Here is a 15,178-nt window from a genome sequence, read left to right on the forward strand (position 1 = left end):
CCCCCGTATTTTCCAAAACGTACGCACGCATATTTTACGTGAAAGTCGCTCTCGTGAAACTAATGTCGCTCACAGTTTACGCGAGCAGATCGTATGGCTCGCTATCTCACCGTGAATTTATTTACTTAGAACGGAGCAAATATTTAATTATAAATATTGAGAGAGAAACTATATTTTTCCGTAAATTAAATTAAAGAAAATTAAATTAAACTACGACGTTTAATCGATCGAAAAGCCGGAATCAAATTTAATATTGACGGGAAAGAAAACATTTTTAAATTCAACCGTGTCTTTCTTCTCTTTTTATTAAATTTACAATTATACGTATCAACGTAAGTGAATGCGGAAAACGTGCTTTCACCTGTGTAAAATTAAATGATGAAGTAAAACACGTGGAATAAGAGTTTGACACATGTAAAAGCACAAGCCCAGGGAGTAGAAACATGAAAAAGCAACGAATTTTCGTCGAATTCTCTCGCCGCATACACAAATAGAATTCCGAGACGAGAATGCGGTTCGATTGCGAAGCGTCAAACATGGATTTGCTTCCTCACGGCTATTTCAGGGATGAAAAGCCGCTGCGCCAGCTTGAGAGGATAGGTACGAGCAAACGCACATTTGAAAGTCGAAAAAGCGTCGCGAGAAAGTACAAAAGCTCGGCAGCTGTACCGTTCCACCTCCCGGCAATAGTAAGGAAAGTGGTCTCTCTGAGGTGTGAAAATCGCGGTATCAGATACCAACGACGAGGCCAGAGGGGGGAAAATGCTTAGTATTCGTCGTTGCAGTCGTCGCGCTCTTAACATAATCGAATACCTTTCATTTACATAATCGAATGACTTTTAGCAAAATCGGAATGACGAGATCGCAGTCTACTTATCGCAATTCAAACGACACAATTCACACTGCGATGCGGAAAAACGGATTTACGAACAATTTCACGCAGCAATTTACCAAGTGCTTTTTTTCTCTTACTTTTTTTACACTTGTCTTCCAAACTAGAAATACATTAAACAACATGCATATATACGGTCTTAATATTTATTTAAAAATTAAGTACACCACATACGTACGCAAACATAATTTTAAATACGGTCAACATACAGCTGCCAGCTATATTTTTCTCTATTTAAGATGTAATTTCTTCACGCGTATGTAGTTTTACGTTATTCCACATGTGCTTTTACGCTGTGCGCTTTAAAAACTGTATCCTATTGCAAGCTAATCCGATCACACTGGAGTAAAGCCATGCTTCGCTTATGGCTCGACTACGAGAACGAGGAAGCCGTGTAGTATTGGATGGTTGAAAATCGTAGCTCTACGCGAGAGACATCGTATTGGAAGCCCGAAGGCGCTAAAATATCTGTCTGATATGTTCGTCTATATCTTCTTAAGTCACCGCTAGAGCCTGAAAGCTGAATTTCTCCGAGCCTAGACGCGAATGCAACTCACGCGCATCTACCGACGTAAATAAATCTTACAAAAAAAATGGAGTAGCGAGAATAAAATAAGCAATCTTATTGCCAGTTAGCAGTCAGCAAAATCATTTATTACAGATACAAAATTTGTAGTGTTACAATTAATTTAGTAATTGTTTTGAATTAAAACGTTTTTATAAAAAATAATGCACAACCCAAAAAATATTTATTAAATATCGTTTTTTACATAACATTTTTTGTTTAATTTCTGGTATTTATAACTAAAAGAAATGATTGAAATGGTGAAAAATTTCTCTCTCTCTCTCTCTCTCTCTCTCTCTCTCTCTCTCTCTCTCTTTCTCTCTCTATCATATAGTATATAGTATATGCTTTTGATCTTGAAAAAAGTAATTTTAATGAGCTAATTTGCTAGATCTAATACCATTGGAACTGTAATTTCGCTTGTAATAGAGCGCAAATTTTACGTCTCTTTAAAAAAATATGCTTTGATTTTTTTATTCTATAAAACGTAATTTCGCATTTAAAGTAGCTTTAATTCACTTTAAAATGTCGCAAAAATGCGCTAGCATGAAAAACAAGCAAAAACAACCATTTCATGACAAAGTATATTACGTAGATAATTTCATAGCTTTTAAAAACAAATTTATATGATTATAAAATATATTTCTATATTTCAAAAGCTAAAATCTTGAATAATTCAGGGATATTTTTATCCAAAAATATTTGAATTGCTTGTACAGCTTTTTTATGAAATTATCCATTTTAAAAAAACAACTGTCATATAATAATGTAGTATATCAATATTTTTGAAAAAAAAAAAAAAAAAAGATTATAAGAAAACAGACGACAAACTCATTTTTGTTCAGATTATTTAAAAAATATTATCTTTTGATATAACTTGCCAAATTAAATAAAAAGCTATTATTATAATATATTCGCGTCTATAAAATATGTCACATTTTGTACTCCGGCGAACTTTCACTCATCAGTCTAAAGTTATGTCCTCGGGAATTTTGCTTGGAAAACAATTCTTCAAACCCCGTGTTCGTAAACTTTTCAAACGAAGAATCAGAGCTCTTGTATGTACATCCCGACTATCTTGAAATCTTAATTCTAAGACATGCATTGTATATACAGTCTGAGATTTTTGCGCCGGCAAAAGTTCTCCTCAGACTTCGTGCGCTACGAAACAAGTTGTTTACACGCACGTTCTTGAGAATGGGCGATCTTCTCTATACAACGGCACCGTAAACTTTCCAAGATACGTACAGCAGAGAGGCGAAGCTTGTGCTTCTTAAGGATACGCACCGTATTTCTTTTCAAAGTCCCGGCAACGACGCCGGCAAGGTGCTAAAGTCTCGTCCTAATACCATGAGCGACGCAAGAATGCCTCTTTCGAGGACCATAAGGGTGTTCGATATTGTACGCGAGAAATTATAGACTACCAATTAGTTAAAGCTGGCGCAAATTGGCCGGCTGAGAAACACCGTTGATTCCCTATAAACTCTATTTTCGAAAGCGATGCTGCATGCCTGAAGGGCGATGAATCGAAAAGGTTTTAACAGCTGTATTTATAACAGTTATGCATACAAAATTGTACTGATATAGCAACGCGCATAATTGAATTGAATGCATTGCGTATTCGAGCATATCACGTCAATGTATTGCGATGTACATGATGTACCACGCGGCAAACATATATCGGAAAAACATTTTGACATTCGTAATATTCCAGAAAGCCTCTTTCTCTCTCTGGAAATGCTAATTACAGTACGCTAAAAAGTATGTATTGTCTTGACAACAGTTTAATTAATTGATATTTCCAATTTTATTTGACTGATAAAATGCGAGCAAAATCAACGACTCTTCAAAATAATATAATAAGATACATTCTTAAATTTTTTGAAAATTATAGCTCATAAATTTTGTTTTACAAACTTTCATGTCATACATAAAATTAGCATATTATAATCTCCTTTCAAAAATTTTAGAGAGTTGGATAATACATAAATTATAATATATAATGTATAATTATAATATATTACTTGTATATATACATACATATATATATATATATATATTATATAATATACAGAACTTATAATACATAAAAAAATTTTTACGTGGATTGCTTTCCAGAATTCTCATTAAACTTTCTGTTTTCAACTTTAGTCTTTCAGAAATAGTCGTATCGCTCTTATAAAAGTTGCACGGGAGAAAATTACGAATTCACCAACCGATGTGCACAGGGGAATCGATCGATTTAGGTGCAAGACGTTGCGACATAAAATTCGTGCACATTATATGAAACGACTTCGAAGAATTGACGCGACTTCGCAACATCATTGCGAGAAATACGTAAAAGCAAATGTTTTACGGAACGCTGCACTCGCTACGAAGTGCATCACTCATGAGAAATGCAAATTAGGCGTAAAATAAACTAATATTTGCCATTCAAAACTAGGTCGTTGAATTTTATTTAATCTTTATTGTATTTTGCGGAAAGCAATACGCGCATAATTATTTTAAAAAATATTATATACTACTTTTGTTGCAATTTACCTTCATTGTATTTCCTTGCATATCTCGTTCCGGATTTATTTGAAAATAATGTAGTCTGTATTTAATGACGTAAGAAGGTGAATATTACTATCCATAAAAAAACACGTAAAGACTATTTTTGAAAAATATCATGCTTGTGAATCTTATCTTCTTTGTCATATCTAACCCCTTTTGATAAAGAAAGGAGCATCTAAGCCACCGATCGGATCTCTGAGAAGCAGTTTTTTCATCGCAGCTTAAGTCCAAGCTTAAAGGACTTTCAGTACGAGCATGTATGTATACCCGCCATTGTTTGAGATATGTGCGCTGGTGTATGTTAAGCCTTTGCTTTTAAAATGGTGGAAAATTGATGTCCTCACACAGATCAATAATCGAACTTGGTACTACAACTTTCCGTACCAGCACATGACGGTCTTTCGGGAACAATAAACTCTGCGAGAATGTAAAGAACAATGTGAGAGGGAAGCTTTTAAAGAAAAGACAGTACGGCAAGAAAGATGAGAGTTATAAATTCAGAAATTTGTTTCAAGAAACTGAGCAAGAAAATATATTTACGTAAACACATGTAAAACTAATATTAATTAAATAATTGTTTAATATTTAATGTAGAGCACTGAGAGAACGAAATAATAAATGACACAGCAATTGATATGAGATCCAGATTATTTTGCTTGCCGTAGAACTGGCTGGTAAAAACAGTTCAGTAGGTTAAACTGTAATTGTGACATTTTATTAAGTGGTTTCAATTATATAGTGCGCAATAAACAGGAACTTTTAAACGTTTCCGCGTATACTTCCGCGCGTATTTCTTTAACAACTTTCGCCACGTTAACAACAGTTGTCAAAACAATAAAATATATGTGATTCAAAGTATATACTATATAAAGTATATACTATACGAAACTACTATATAAGACATTTTATGTAGCTTTTTATGTAGCATAAAAATTAACCTTTTATATGATATATTTCAAAGAAGTCAAAAATAAAAGATAATATATTACAATAATAAAAAAAAAAAAAAAAAGATTTTTTTATTAATGCTTTAATAAAGAATTTTGAAGAAAGCTGGCGCTGATAACCATTAATGTATGTTAATTTACTGCATATCTGTATGTTAATGATATCATATATATTATCTACCAGGGAGTAATGTTCATGCAAATGTGAAACGCTGTTTAATAGGTGTCTCGCTTTACAGCCATCAATTCAATAAAATTAAATTGATCACATTAGCAAAATTTTAACTCTATCATATTATTGGGGATGTTAATTCCATCAGAAGTGGTCCAATCTATTTTAAAACCGTGGTACATTATAACGGCGAAACATAAATTCGCCGTCACGCGTTCACGCTCCATCGTATTTCGTTAAATCGCCCGACTCGGATTTATCTCGAAACCGTTGTTTTAACTCGTTCGAATCTAATGCTTTTCCAATAGAACAAAAATATTTTTCCTTGGGAGTAACTTAACTTACATGGAGAAAAAAAATGCAAAGAGCTTAAAAAAATACGATTACGTTAACGATGCAAATTTTATTGTTGCAAAAAAAACAATTAGAAATTTACGTACAAATGACAGATGCATATTTAAAAATTGTTGTAAAAAAAACATAAATTGATTGTAAACAGCATGCAAATTTCTATTTGCGTTTTTTTTCTCTTCTCGGTTTCCATTATAGGGATTTCCTGATTTTACCTCTACGTAGAAATATACATTAATAAAGCTTTTACAGTGCGGCCTTTCATAGACCGTATAAGCCAATTAATCTCAGAGTAGACCATAATACGTCACCTTTGAACAGCAATTTTATTATTAATTTCCATTATGATAGCAATAAGCTTTTTTTGTAAAAGTACGCGTAGCCACTTAATTTCTGGCAGCACTTCGACAGATGAACACGCACGCGTCCTGTGCGACAGTTATTTAACACAATAATAAACTCTTACGTACCTTTACAAAAGTTCAATGATTAAAGTCAAGGGAAAAGCCTGCGACGTGCTATCAAAGGGTAATATTAATACTATCGCGTAATATTTTTATGGGAAAAAGGTCATATTGTGTAAAGCATAGGATATATGGATGTGAGATAAAGTCATTCTAAAGTTACGTCCTTGACTATGAGTAATAATCAATAATAAAAAAGTAATATTAAATAAAACATCTAGATATTAATAAACAAGCAATGAGTTGAGCTTGAAAACATCGTGCGTATAAAAAACCAAGTAGTGTCGATAAAATTTTTTTTATACTTGAACATTTTACTTAAAAAGTGATCCATTTCTCGCAATCTTCTCACATTTTGAATTTCTCGCTCCGACATCTCAGAAGAAGAATTCACGTCCATCAGGCTTCAAATCAGAGAATTTCCGTAACCTTTCCAAACCATAGAATTCCAGAAGGCTCTTTGAATGTTAATTTCAGTAATCCTCGAAGCTATTACAATAACAGTTTGTACGATTACAACGAGTGCTACTGCATATATACATATATGCCATTGTATTTGTGTAAAATTTCCCGTAACAATATACGATAAATGTATGTTTTTGTCTCGAACAAACACTTTTATTATTATCTTTCCTACAAAATAATTGCTAGCTACATGTAAATGCAAAATTGCTATTTTTATGATTACATAAGCAACGAAATAAAATAATAAAAAAAAAAAAATGTTTTAAAAGAACCGCAAAGTCAAAAAGTTATTATTATTATATGTAATTATAATTATTTATGACACGAGTGACATAGTTTCGAGAAATGTTCTGATTAAGGTATATTATATGTAAAGAATTTTCCCTCGTTAAAATTATTCAATGATGTGATATATATCATTTTAATAATATAGATATAGTGGAAAAAATACAGATAACTGACGCAAACGAAATAATTTAATTGTACATACTATGTCTCTTCATCGTTTTTGAAATATTTTAAATAATTATTAAATATCACTATAAATGTCGAAAATTTCAACATTTCATATATGAAATATGATCTTTTTATGGATCCCACGTGATGATTTAGCATTACGTGTCATTATGCTCTCCGTTTTTGCTTAATACTGTTATTTAACATCTCTCTGTTAACACATCACGTTTCGCGCGTTCCTGAAGTAATGCGCGAACCTGGTATAAAGGATCCGGCAAACCGACGTGGAATGCAGGATGCGCGAGAAAAATGCACGATCCGTTGCGAAAAAATGTTATCTAGCCATATATATATATTGGATTATACACGCCACAATTAATATTTAACTAAAACTAACTTTTTTTTCTTTTTATGCATCTTTACTGCGGATTAAAGTACAAATTATCAACATTTTTAATTACTTTTGTTTTTAAACCAAGATTCGTTGCGTTTGTATGTCGGCTATTTATCAATCAGATCCACATTTCGGGTGTCTTATTTAGACGCAAGGATGTTTGTACAATATGCGTCATAAATTTGCCCGTTTCCGATATTTAAGCGGATGCACATCCCTTGTTTGTCACGATGCTAAATCTCCGTCTCGGTTAATTCCCGTCCACCCATCTCGGCCTACTCCGTTCTCCTCGACTCTATGCTAATGCAAGCTGCAATTTGTATAATTTTGAAATGGGTTAAGCACGCGTCGGAACATCCGAGGTCGATAACTTTTTCTGCCTCCGCGATAGAACGTCGTTATCTGCACGTGCTCTTCCGCAACGGCGCTCATTCCAAAGCATAGTACTCACTTTACATTTTAATGTCTCCGGAGCCACGTCGACATCTCGAAACGCTACCAATTTCATGGACATTTGGATATTAAGCCCGCGGTCCGAGTAACCGTACATCGAACAAAATATCCCGACGAATGCCCATACTTCTCTCTATTGACTTTTTTTTTTTTTTTTTTTGTAGAAAACTAGAATAGTTGCAAAACTTTGGTAACTCAGCTTCGCTGCATAATCTTTCGTAATCGCATGCGCGACGGAACAACATCAAAATAGAGTACCAATTCCAACCGGATGGATTTCAATGGACGGTGACTTCAATCATGAAGCATAGCATTAATGGCATTAAGCGCGACTGCTGAAGCGTTAAGATGCCACGATAATCGATGTAATTACATGCAAACTGATTTGCAGTTATCATTTATCTCTTCCAGTACTTATACGAAACAGAAAATGGCCGATATAACTTCGGATCATTCCATACATGCATGATGAGGGATGAAAAATCTCTCTCTCTCTCTCTCTCTCTCTCTCTGTTTCTGTCTAACGGAATTTATTATATTCTGACGAATCGTCCTCTTAGAATAAACATGACATTTTCCATCATGGAATAATATCTAAAATAAAGTAAAAATTTGGAAAAATAAACTCTCTCCGGCTTTTATTCCTCTTCGTTATCTCGTTGCGGATGGCAAAATTTCCCAGAATATGACAAAATTAATTCTGAGAAGAAATTTACATCCTGTTTACCTAATTTGACAACCAATATAATTACTCGATGTAATTTGTACTATTTTTATAATTTTCTCAAACTTTCACAGAGCTACGACGCAGTAAAAATATATTTTCAAGTTTTACATTTTACTTTAAACATCATCGACTTTTATCTTTGTGAAAAATTTTTCACCAAAACTGGGATCAAAGATCCTGTTAAATGTGCTATAAAGAAACGCGTTACATTAACAACTATTTATTTAGTTAGCAAGTCGTTGCTTAATAAAGACGACGACGACGAAAGACGACAAAATGCATGTGTAATATTTCGTAATGTCGTACTTGCGTGCTTTTCTTCATGCAAGAAGTTTCAGCCGACGAAAACCGACGGGAAATTGCGAGTACCATCAAGTGTAACAATTATCATTGTTACAGCCCGTTTCTGTACGCGTAAAAACTTTATGCATACGTGGCAGAATTTAACTACGAACGCTACTAATTATTACAAGGTTAAATACACGATACGAATACTCGACAAACAGCGTTTTTACCGTGATGTTTCAATTAACTGTCTTTTCAACATCAAAATGTATTTTTAACATTAGATGTATAAATATTGCTGCACTTTGACGAAGATTTAAAAATATCCTATTATTATAGAAAATATTGTATTATATATAAAATAATATTTCCAACAAAAATTGACTCTTTCAATATTTTAATTATAACATTAAATTTTAAACAAATAAGAAACTATTTCTAGAATCAACAATTAAATTATAAAATCCCTAAAAAAAAGTGGGAAAAATAAAAATAAATATTTATTATTAACAGCGTGCACGCGAATATACCTCTCATAAACTATCTCTCTCATTTCTCTCTCTCTCTCTCTCTCTCTCTCTCTCTCTCTCTCTCTCTTTTATGGAATTATTTTAAATTTCAAATTAAATTTTTATTGAAATTAATCTGCGACAAAATTCAGGACAGAGTTCCATTATAATATTATACGTCATGTAATATAGAAAAAAATTTAAATAGTAAAATATGTACATGTATACAAAATACATTTAAGATTATATATATATTAAAATATACGATAAACAAAATTTTTGAATTTTATAGAATATAGATTGTCTAAAGCTACATTTTTCTTTTAATTTTCTTGTTACACTTAATTTTTTTTCTAATCCAATATCATGTAATATTGCGAAGAAAAGTTTAGTCAATCATTCTATGTAATATTCATAAATATGCGCAGCCATATCGCGTACACTAATGCAAAAAGTTTTGCTAGACTCCCTATAGCGAGATAAAGATAGAATATAAATGACGTAGATACGCGCGATTAATCTGGTGCAAATTTCCAGGTCGATTTTTCAATGAATCCCAGCAGCTGAATACATAAAGCCGAAATCACTTAAACTATACTAAGGCCACAGAAATTCAATCGACAGTGATGGACATGTCCGTGTTCGACCGATAAATCACTGTTTGTAGATATTCGTGCAGAGCCCATAAATCGTAATTCTTCCATGTTTGAATACGGCGTACGTTCTCTCGATCTCGTGAGCATTGGCTGATATGAAAAGTTATTATGAATGTGTTATCCCGTATCTTCCTCTCTACCTATTGTAAGATAACGGAAATGTTTTTCTTTTTATTTGTTCCCACGTTTTCGACGGACACAATGGTTTGAAAAAAAAAGAAAACATAGTGGGAAATAAAACCACAAAAGATGGATTGTGTGGATTTTATATATATTTCAAATATCGACATGCTGGAGTTAGTAATAAACGTATGATGGCACAGATCGAAATAACGAAAGAAATTTTAAGTCTATTCGCGGTTAGAAAAAAAATGGAACTTTTAACAAAAAATTTACCAATTTTTCCTTCTTATTTAAGAGATATCAAATTATAGTTTTTTAATTTATCTCATTTGCTAGTGGACTCTTGTTGTCGAATTAACTGTTGTTGTATTTTTCCTTTAATAACGATCAAGTTTATATTTTTGTCGGATGATTTCGCGTATCTCTTTCAAAAACCCAAGTGCATTAAAAAAAAAATGTATAAGTAACTGAAACGGAAATACGCTTGACACGTATCATTTTTTAATGTCCTTGCAATCCTCCTCACAAAAAAAAAATTCCGATATCCGTTAATTACTCGATGTTGATGTGAATATATGTATTTATTATTTTTCACGTATTCATTTTTATTCATCAAAAATTATATTTTTGTTTGCGATCCTGCACAGATGTTTTTCTTGTGTAATAATAAATACAATTATTATTGATTTGATAGACATAAAAAAAGAGATATAGGAGAAAAGAGTATCTCTCTGTTTTCCCTTTTCTTCTTCGCTTAGATTTAATGTTTTTTCATTGCACACTCTACTAAATCTCTCCGTATTAGATCTATTAGTTTTACAGGAAAGGAAGAGAGTGAGAGAAAAAGTAAAAAGTATACATTGATTATTCTAAAAAATATATGCTACATCCGTAACTCGTCTTTTGAAAATTAAATAATAAGAAATATATCTTATTTTTCTTTTATATCATTATGATTACTTTCTCATATTACAATGGCATTAATCTGAAAGTGCAAAACTACACAACGTTATATATAGCTAATATAAAATGCGATTCTTTTCTCTCACAACATTTTTACGATTCAATCTGGTATGTCGACAACGTTAACAACAACCGCTCTCGTAAAAGTCGCGGGTAATATCGGAAATGTATTTTGAGAGAAAAAACCAAGGAGCATAATCCGCGTTCTTTATAACTTTTGTGTAAAGTGCGGAGATGGATTTCCCCTTTTGAAGAAACATTTCGAAGCAGGGCAAACGAATGAAGAGCCATCCTGTAATATCCGAGCTGAGAACGACTAAACAAACTTCACACACATGCGAGAAGAAAGAGGAAAGAAACCGTAATGCGATTCCCTCCGACGTTCTCCATTATTCCCAACTTAGACGTAATATTTACAACGCCATACTATAGTTTCAGTATCCAATTCTTACTCGAAGCGACTTATATCACGTGTATCTCATGTCCCCCTAAATCGAGTTTCGCTTTCCTTTTTAGGATATTAATTATCAATTATTAATTAGTTTTCCTTTTGACAAGATTTTCAGCAGTAATAAATAGCATAAACAACATTTAACAAGGAAAGGGGAGAGGAGGGAATGTAATAATTAATATAATAATTTACAGAATCTTCATGTTTATACGTACACAAAATTTGAAATTGCGAATACGATCTTTAATACGATCACGTGTGTATTCTCACATAATCGCGCGATAAAGCAATTTATTCGCTGATTAAGTTTTTGTCGAGAATGTTATCGATATTTAAAGCCTCGATTGCAGATCCGATTTCGCAAGAGATTAAATCTGCGCGTGTCTGTTTCCAGGCAGCGGCGAGCCATGGCTGAAAAGCGAAAAATACGTCGAACTCGATGAGGACGCTCAACTACCCTGCGTCTTGAAATCACCACAATGCGAGGGGCTGCACAGCATCAAGTGGTACCGCGGACCTACCAGGATTTTCATTTTCAGCGAGGACGCCGGAATTATACGCGGCAATAATGATATTGCTTCCAGGTAATTAAAGTACTATACCTTCACGTGAATGCATAGTGCAAGCGAATTTTTCTGCTTACAACTTAAGCTAATTAGCCGATTCTCTTGTCTACTTTTAAATAAAGAAAACTAAATTTCTCGATATTGTGCTCGATACTTTGTCTACCGCGTTGCGGTAGAAATTTAATAAAGCTTGCAGTACAGATTATCAATATCGTAATATGTAACCGAAAGCAAATAAAAACATAACTTCTTGAGCTTTTAATATATTATTATATTAAAGAAATAATTTGTTTTCAGTACGTATTATATTTACAGTGAGTTTATAAGTTTCAAAACTATACAGTTTTTATTTTTCACCGTAATGCGCGCGCTCGCTTAGAATGTAATTTTACAGAAGTCTACAAAATTTCTCAGAGTATTATTGCCATCGTTAACATTCTCGGAATTTCTATCCTATCTCCAAACGGCGTTAAAAGTACTATCGTAATATTATTTACACAATTTAACAACACGTTTTTTTTAACTGTCTAACGGTTTTGGTATTTTTACCGTTTCCACAGAATTGTAACTACCACGATTATACGTCCAGATTCATTACCCTGTAATTGCGTTTTGTGGTTCACGATCTATATTTAGAAAATTCGACTGAGCCTTCCTATTTCGATGTGTTAAATCAAATGTGTGCGTGTGTACACTTTTAAATATTTAGACCATAAAACTTCCCCGTGAAAGGTAATTATCACCAACTCTAATTATATCAATAATGTCCGATTAGCCGACAGTTGATTTGATAATATTTACTTTTGTACACGAAATCGTTATCAAGTATTTATCGATATACATGTGTATATGCTTTTAATTACGTGTAAATGCGAATAAACAACTAAAAAATTAATAAATTAATTTACATTAATGTAATTATAATTAAATAAATAATTTCATATTATTAAAGATAATAGAATTTTTATATTACATAATTTTAGTTGTAATATAATTTTCAAAATACATAAAAAAAACTATTAGCTTGTTGAAAATAAAATAATTTAATTAATTATATTTAACATTGTAACAAATATGTGGAATTAACGGAATAATTTGAATATGACATATAATGTTTACTCGGTTATCTTTTTCAAAGCCTAGTTAATATTGCAAAAAGTTTAAAAAGCAAATATAATTCTATTGTTCTTACATCAATAAACAAACCATTTAATTTAAAGTGATACGATTAATATCGCCAATGAAAAAGCGCATATCTAATTAGCCCTTAATAAACGAACGCTTTCATTCAATTCAATTAGTATCCGTCAACAGTTATTATCATTCTTTCTTTTCCCTTCACGTACATACCTGTCTTAGCAACAAGATGGATCTGTACACTTCACCTTTTGTGGCAACGAAAGTATTAGCACCAAAAATAATTTTTACACGACAGAGAGAATACAAGAATTCCTACAATACGGTAGAAGATATGTTTGCTGTACACGAGTACGCACGTCACTGCGTTTTTTTATGAGAACAAAAGTATTAGCGGCAACAATAGTTTTATCGCCAGAAAAAGAATAGGAAAATTTCTACAGTACACATTCGGAATACACTGTATCTCATTTGTTGCATAGCGTGCTCGCTGCATATCTATCAAAAAATAACGCGGCAATGATACGATGGCAAAGGAAAATGCGGGTGAAGAGCAGTATGAAAGACAATTTAGTGGAAATATTTCAAGATCTCTTTTAAAAAATATTTTTATACTGTAAACATAAAATGAAGGTTTTTGCTTGCAGATTTGTATTTATTTTTTTCCGAGAGATTTACCTTCTTTAATTTAATAAGTTATAAGCATATGTATATAAATTATTTTATTAAGAAATAATATATCCTAAGGGTCGATATGTTTTACTTTATGCTACTATATGTGAATTCATTCCACAACTACAGTATAATACAGACCAATATAGTTTAATAGAGTAATAGAGTAATTTCACAAAAGCCTTACTTCTCTATTTACCAGTATGGGCTCTTTGATACATTTTGCGGCAAAGATCTTCCATACAGATGATGTCCTCTGTGACGAGCACTAAATTCCTGTTGCAACATATTCCCTAGGTCTCTCAAAGCCTTTAATGAAACATTACAATAGTGGTGGTATTGTCAAACGCGATATCTGAATTGTAATGCGTTTTGCGTAATTATAGATGACACTTATTTAAATTGCCGTGTTATATATAAATAATAAAAATACTATTATAAGCTTTACTTATTCATTGTAACATTATAATAAATAGTATAATATTAGTTTTTTATATATTGTATTGTATTAAATATTAATATATTATATTTTAATTTAAAGAATATTATTAATTAAATTACTAATTATACTAATTAATATATTAATTACATTATAGAATACTAATTAATTAAAAATTGCTTATACAGGTCAATACAGTTCAATGATCTCGATTTTTTAGCACGTGCAAAATCTATATTTATTATACAAATATAATAATAAAATTAATAAAATTAATTATTATTTTATATAATGTAAAAAATTTTATTTATTGTAGTTATTATAAAAACTCTCTCTTTTAAAATTTTCTCTTCTTTTGTTGATGTAAACTATCATTAATAAAATTGTAGCTTGATAACTAATTATTACTTTTAAAAAATTCGAAAAAATGAATATTATGAAATTTATTAAAAACTTTGCTTGTTATAGCAAAACATTTATGCTTTTCTTTTTATCCGCGTGTATTTATTTTACTGTCATATGAGTTAAAGGCAATTTGAGGCGAAATCTATTTCTATACGTCATTCACGTGCGTGTTATAGCGAAGCTTAGCCAGTGATTATATTCATACCTACATTATATACATTCACACTACGTTTGTTCCATCGAAACGCATTATAGTATGTGATGGACACCGTGCGTAAAAATTTTCGTTTAATTCCAATGAAGTGAATATTCCAGTTTAATGAAAGTATAAAGTACGTCTTTCATCAATTTGATTTGTATTGTATTATACACGTATATCTATAAATTTAAGATTAAATCGCAATGCACAAAAATGTTTCATATATTTAAAAAGAAATAAATTTTGTCGACACAATATGAATACAATATAATAATATCGCGAATTATATTTATAGTAAGATACGCAATATTATACTCTTATAATTTAAATG

At 31.7% G+C, this 15,178-nt stretch overlaps 2 protein-coding genes across 5 annotated transcripts in view; one reads left to right on the forward strand and one right to left on the reverse strand.

The window, feature by feature from the left end:
• Positions 1–15,178, reverse strand: part of LOC140669712 (neuropeptide CCHamide-2 receptor-like) — a 226,019-nt gene that overhangs the window by 202,932 nt on the left and 7,909 nt on the right. The gene's annotated exons all lie outside the window — the stretch shown is intronic.
• Nrm (neuromusculin) overlaps positions 1–15,178 on the forward strand; it is a 183,435-nt gene that overhangs the window by 100,507 nt on the left and 67,750 nt on the right. For all 4 annotated transcript variants that reach the window (XM_072899752.1, XM_072899749.1, XM_072899750.1 and 1 more), the window contains exon 2: positions 11,824–12,013. In XM_072899752.1, coding sequence (XP_072755853.1) covers positions 11,824–12,013 — 190 coding nt within the window. The remainder of the gene's footprint in view (positions 1–11,823; positions 12,014–15,178) is intronic.

Source organism: Anoplolepis gracilipes, chromosome 9, assembly GCF_047496725.1.
Source record: "Anoplolepis gracilipes chromosome 9, ASM4749672v1, whole genome shotgun sequence".
Lineage (NCBI taxonomy): Eukaryota > Metazoa > Arthropoda > Insecta > Hymenoptera > Formicidae > Anoplolepis > Anoplolepis gracilipes.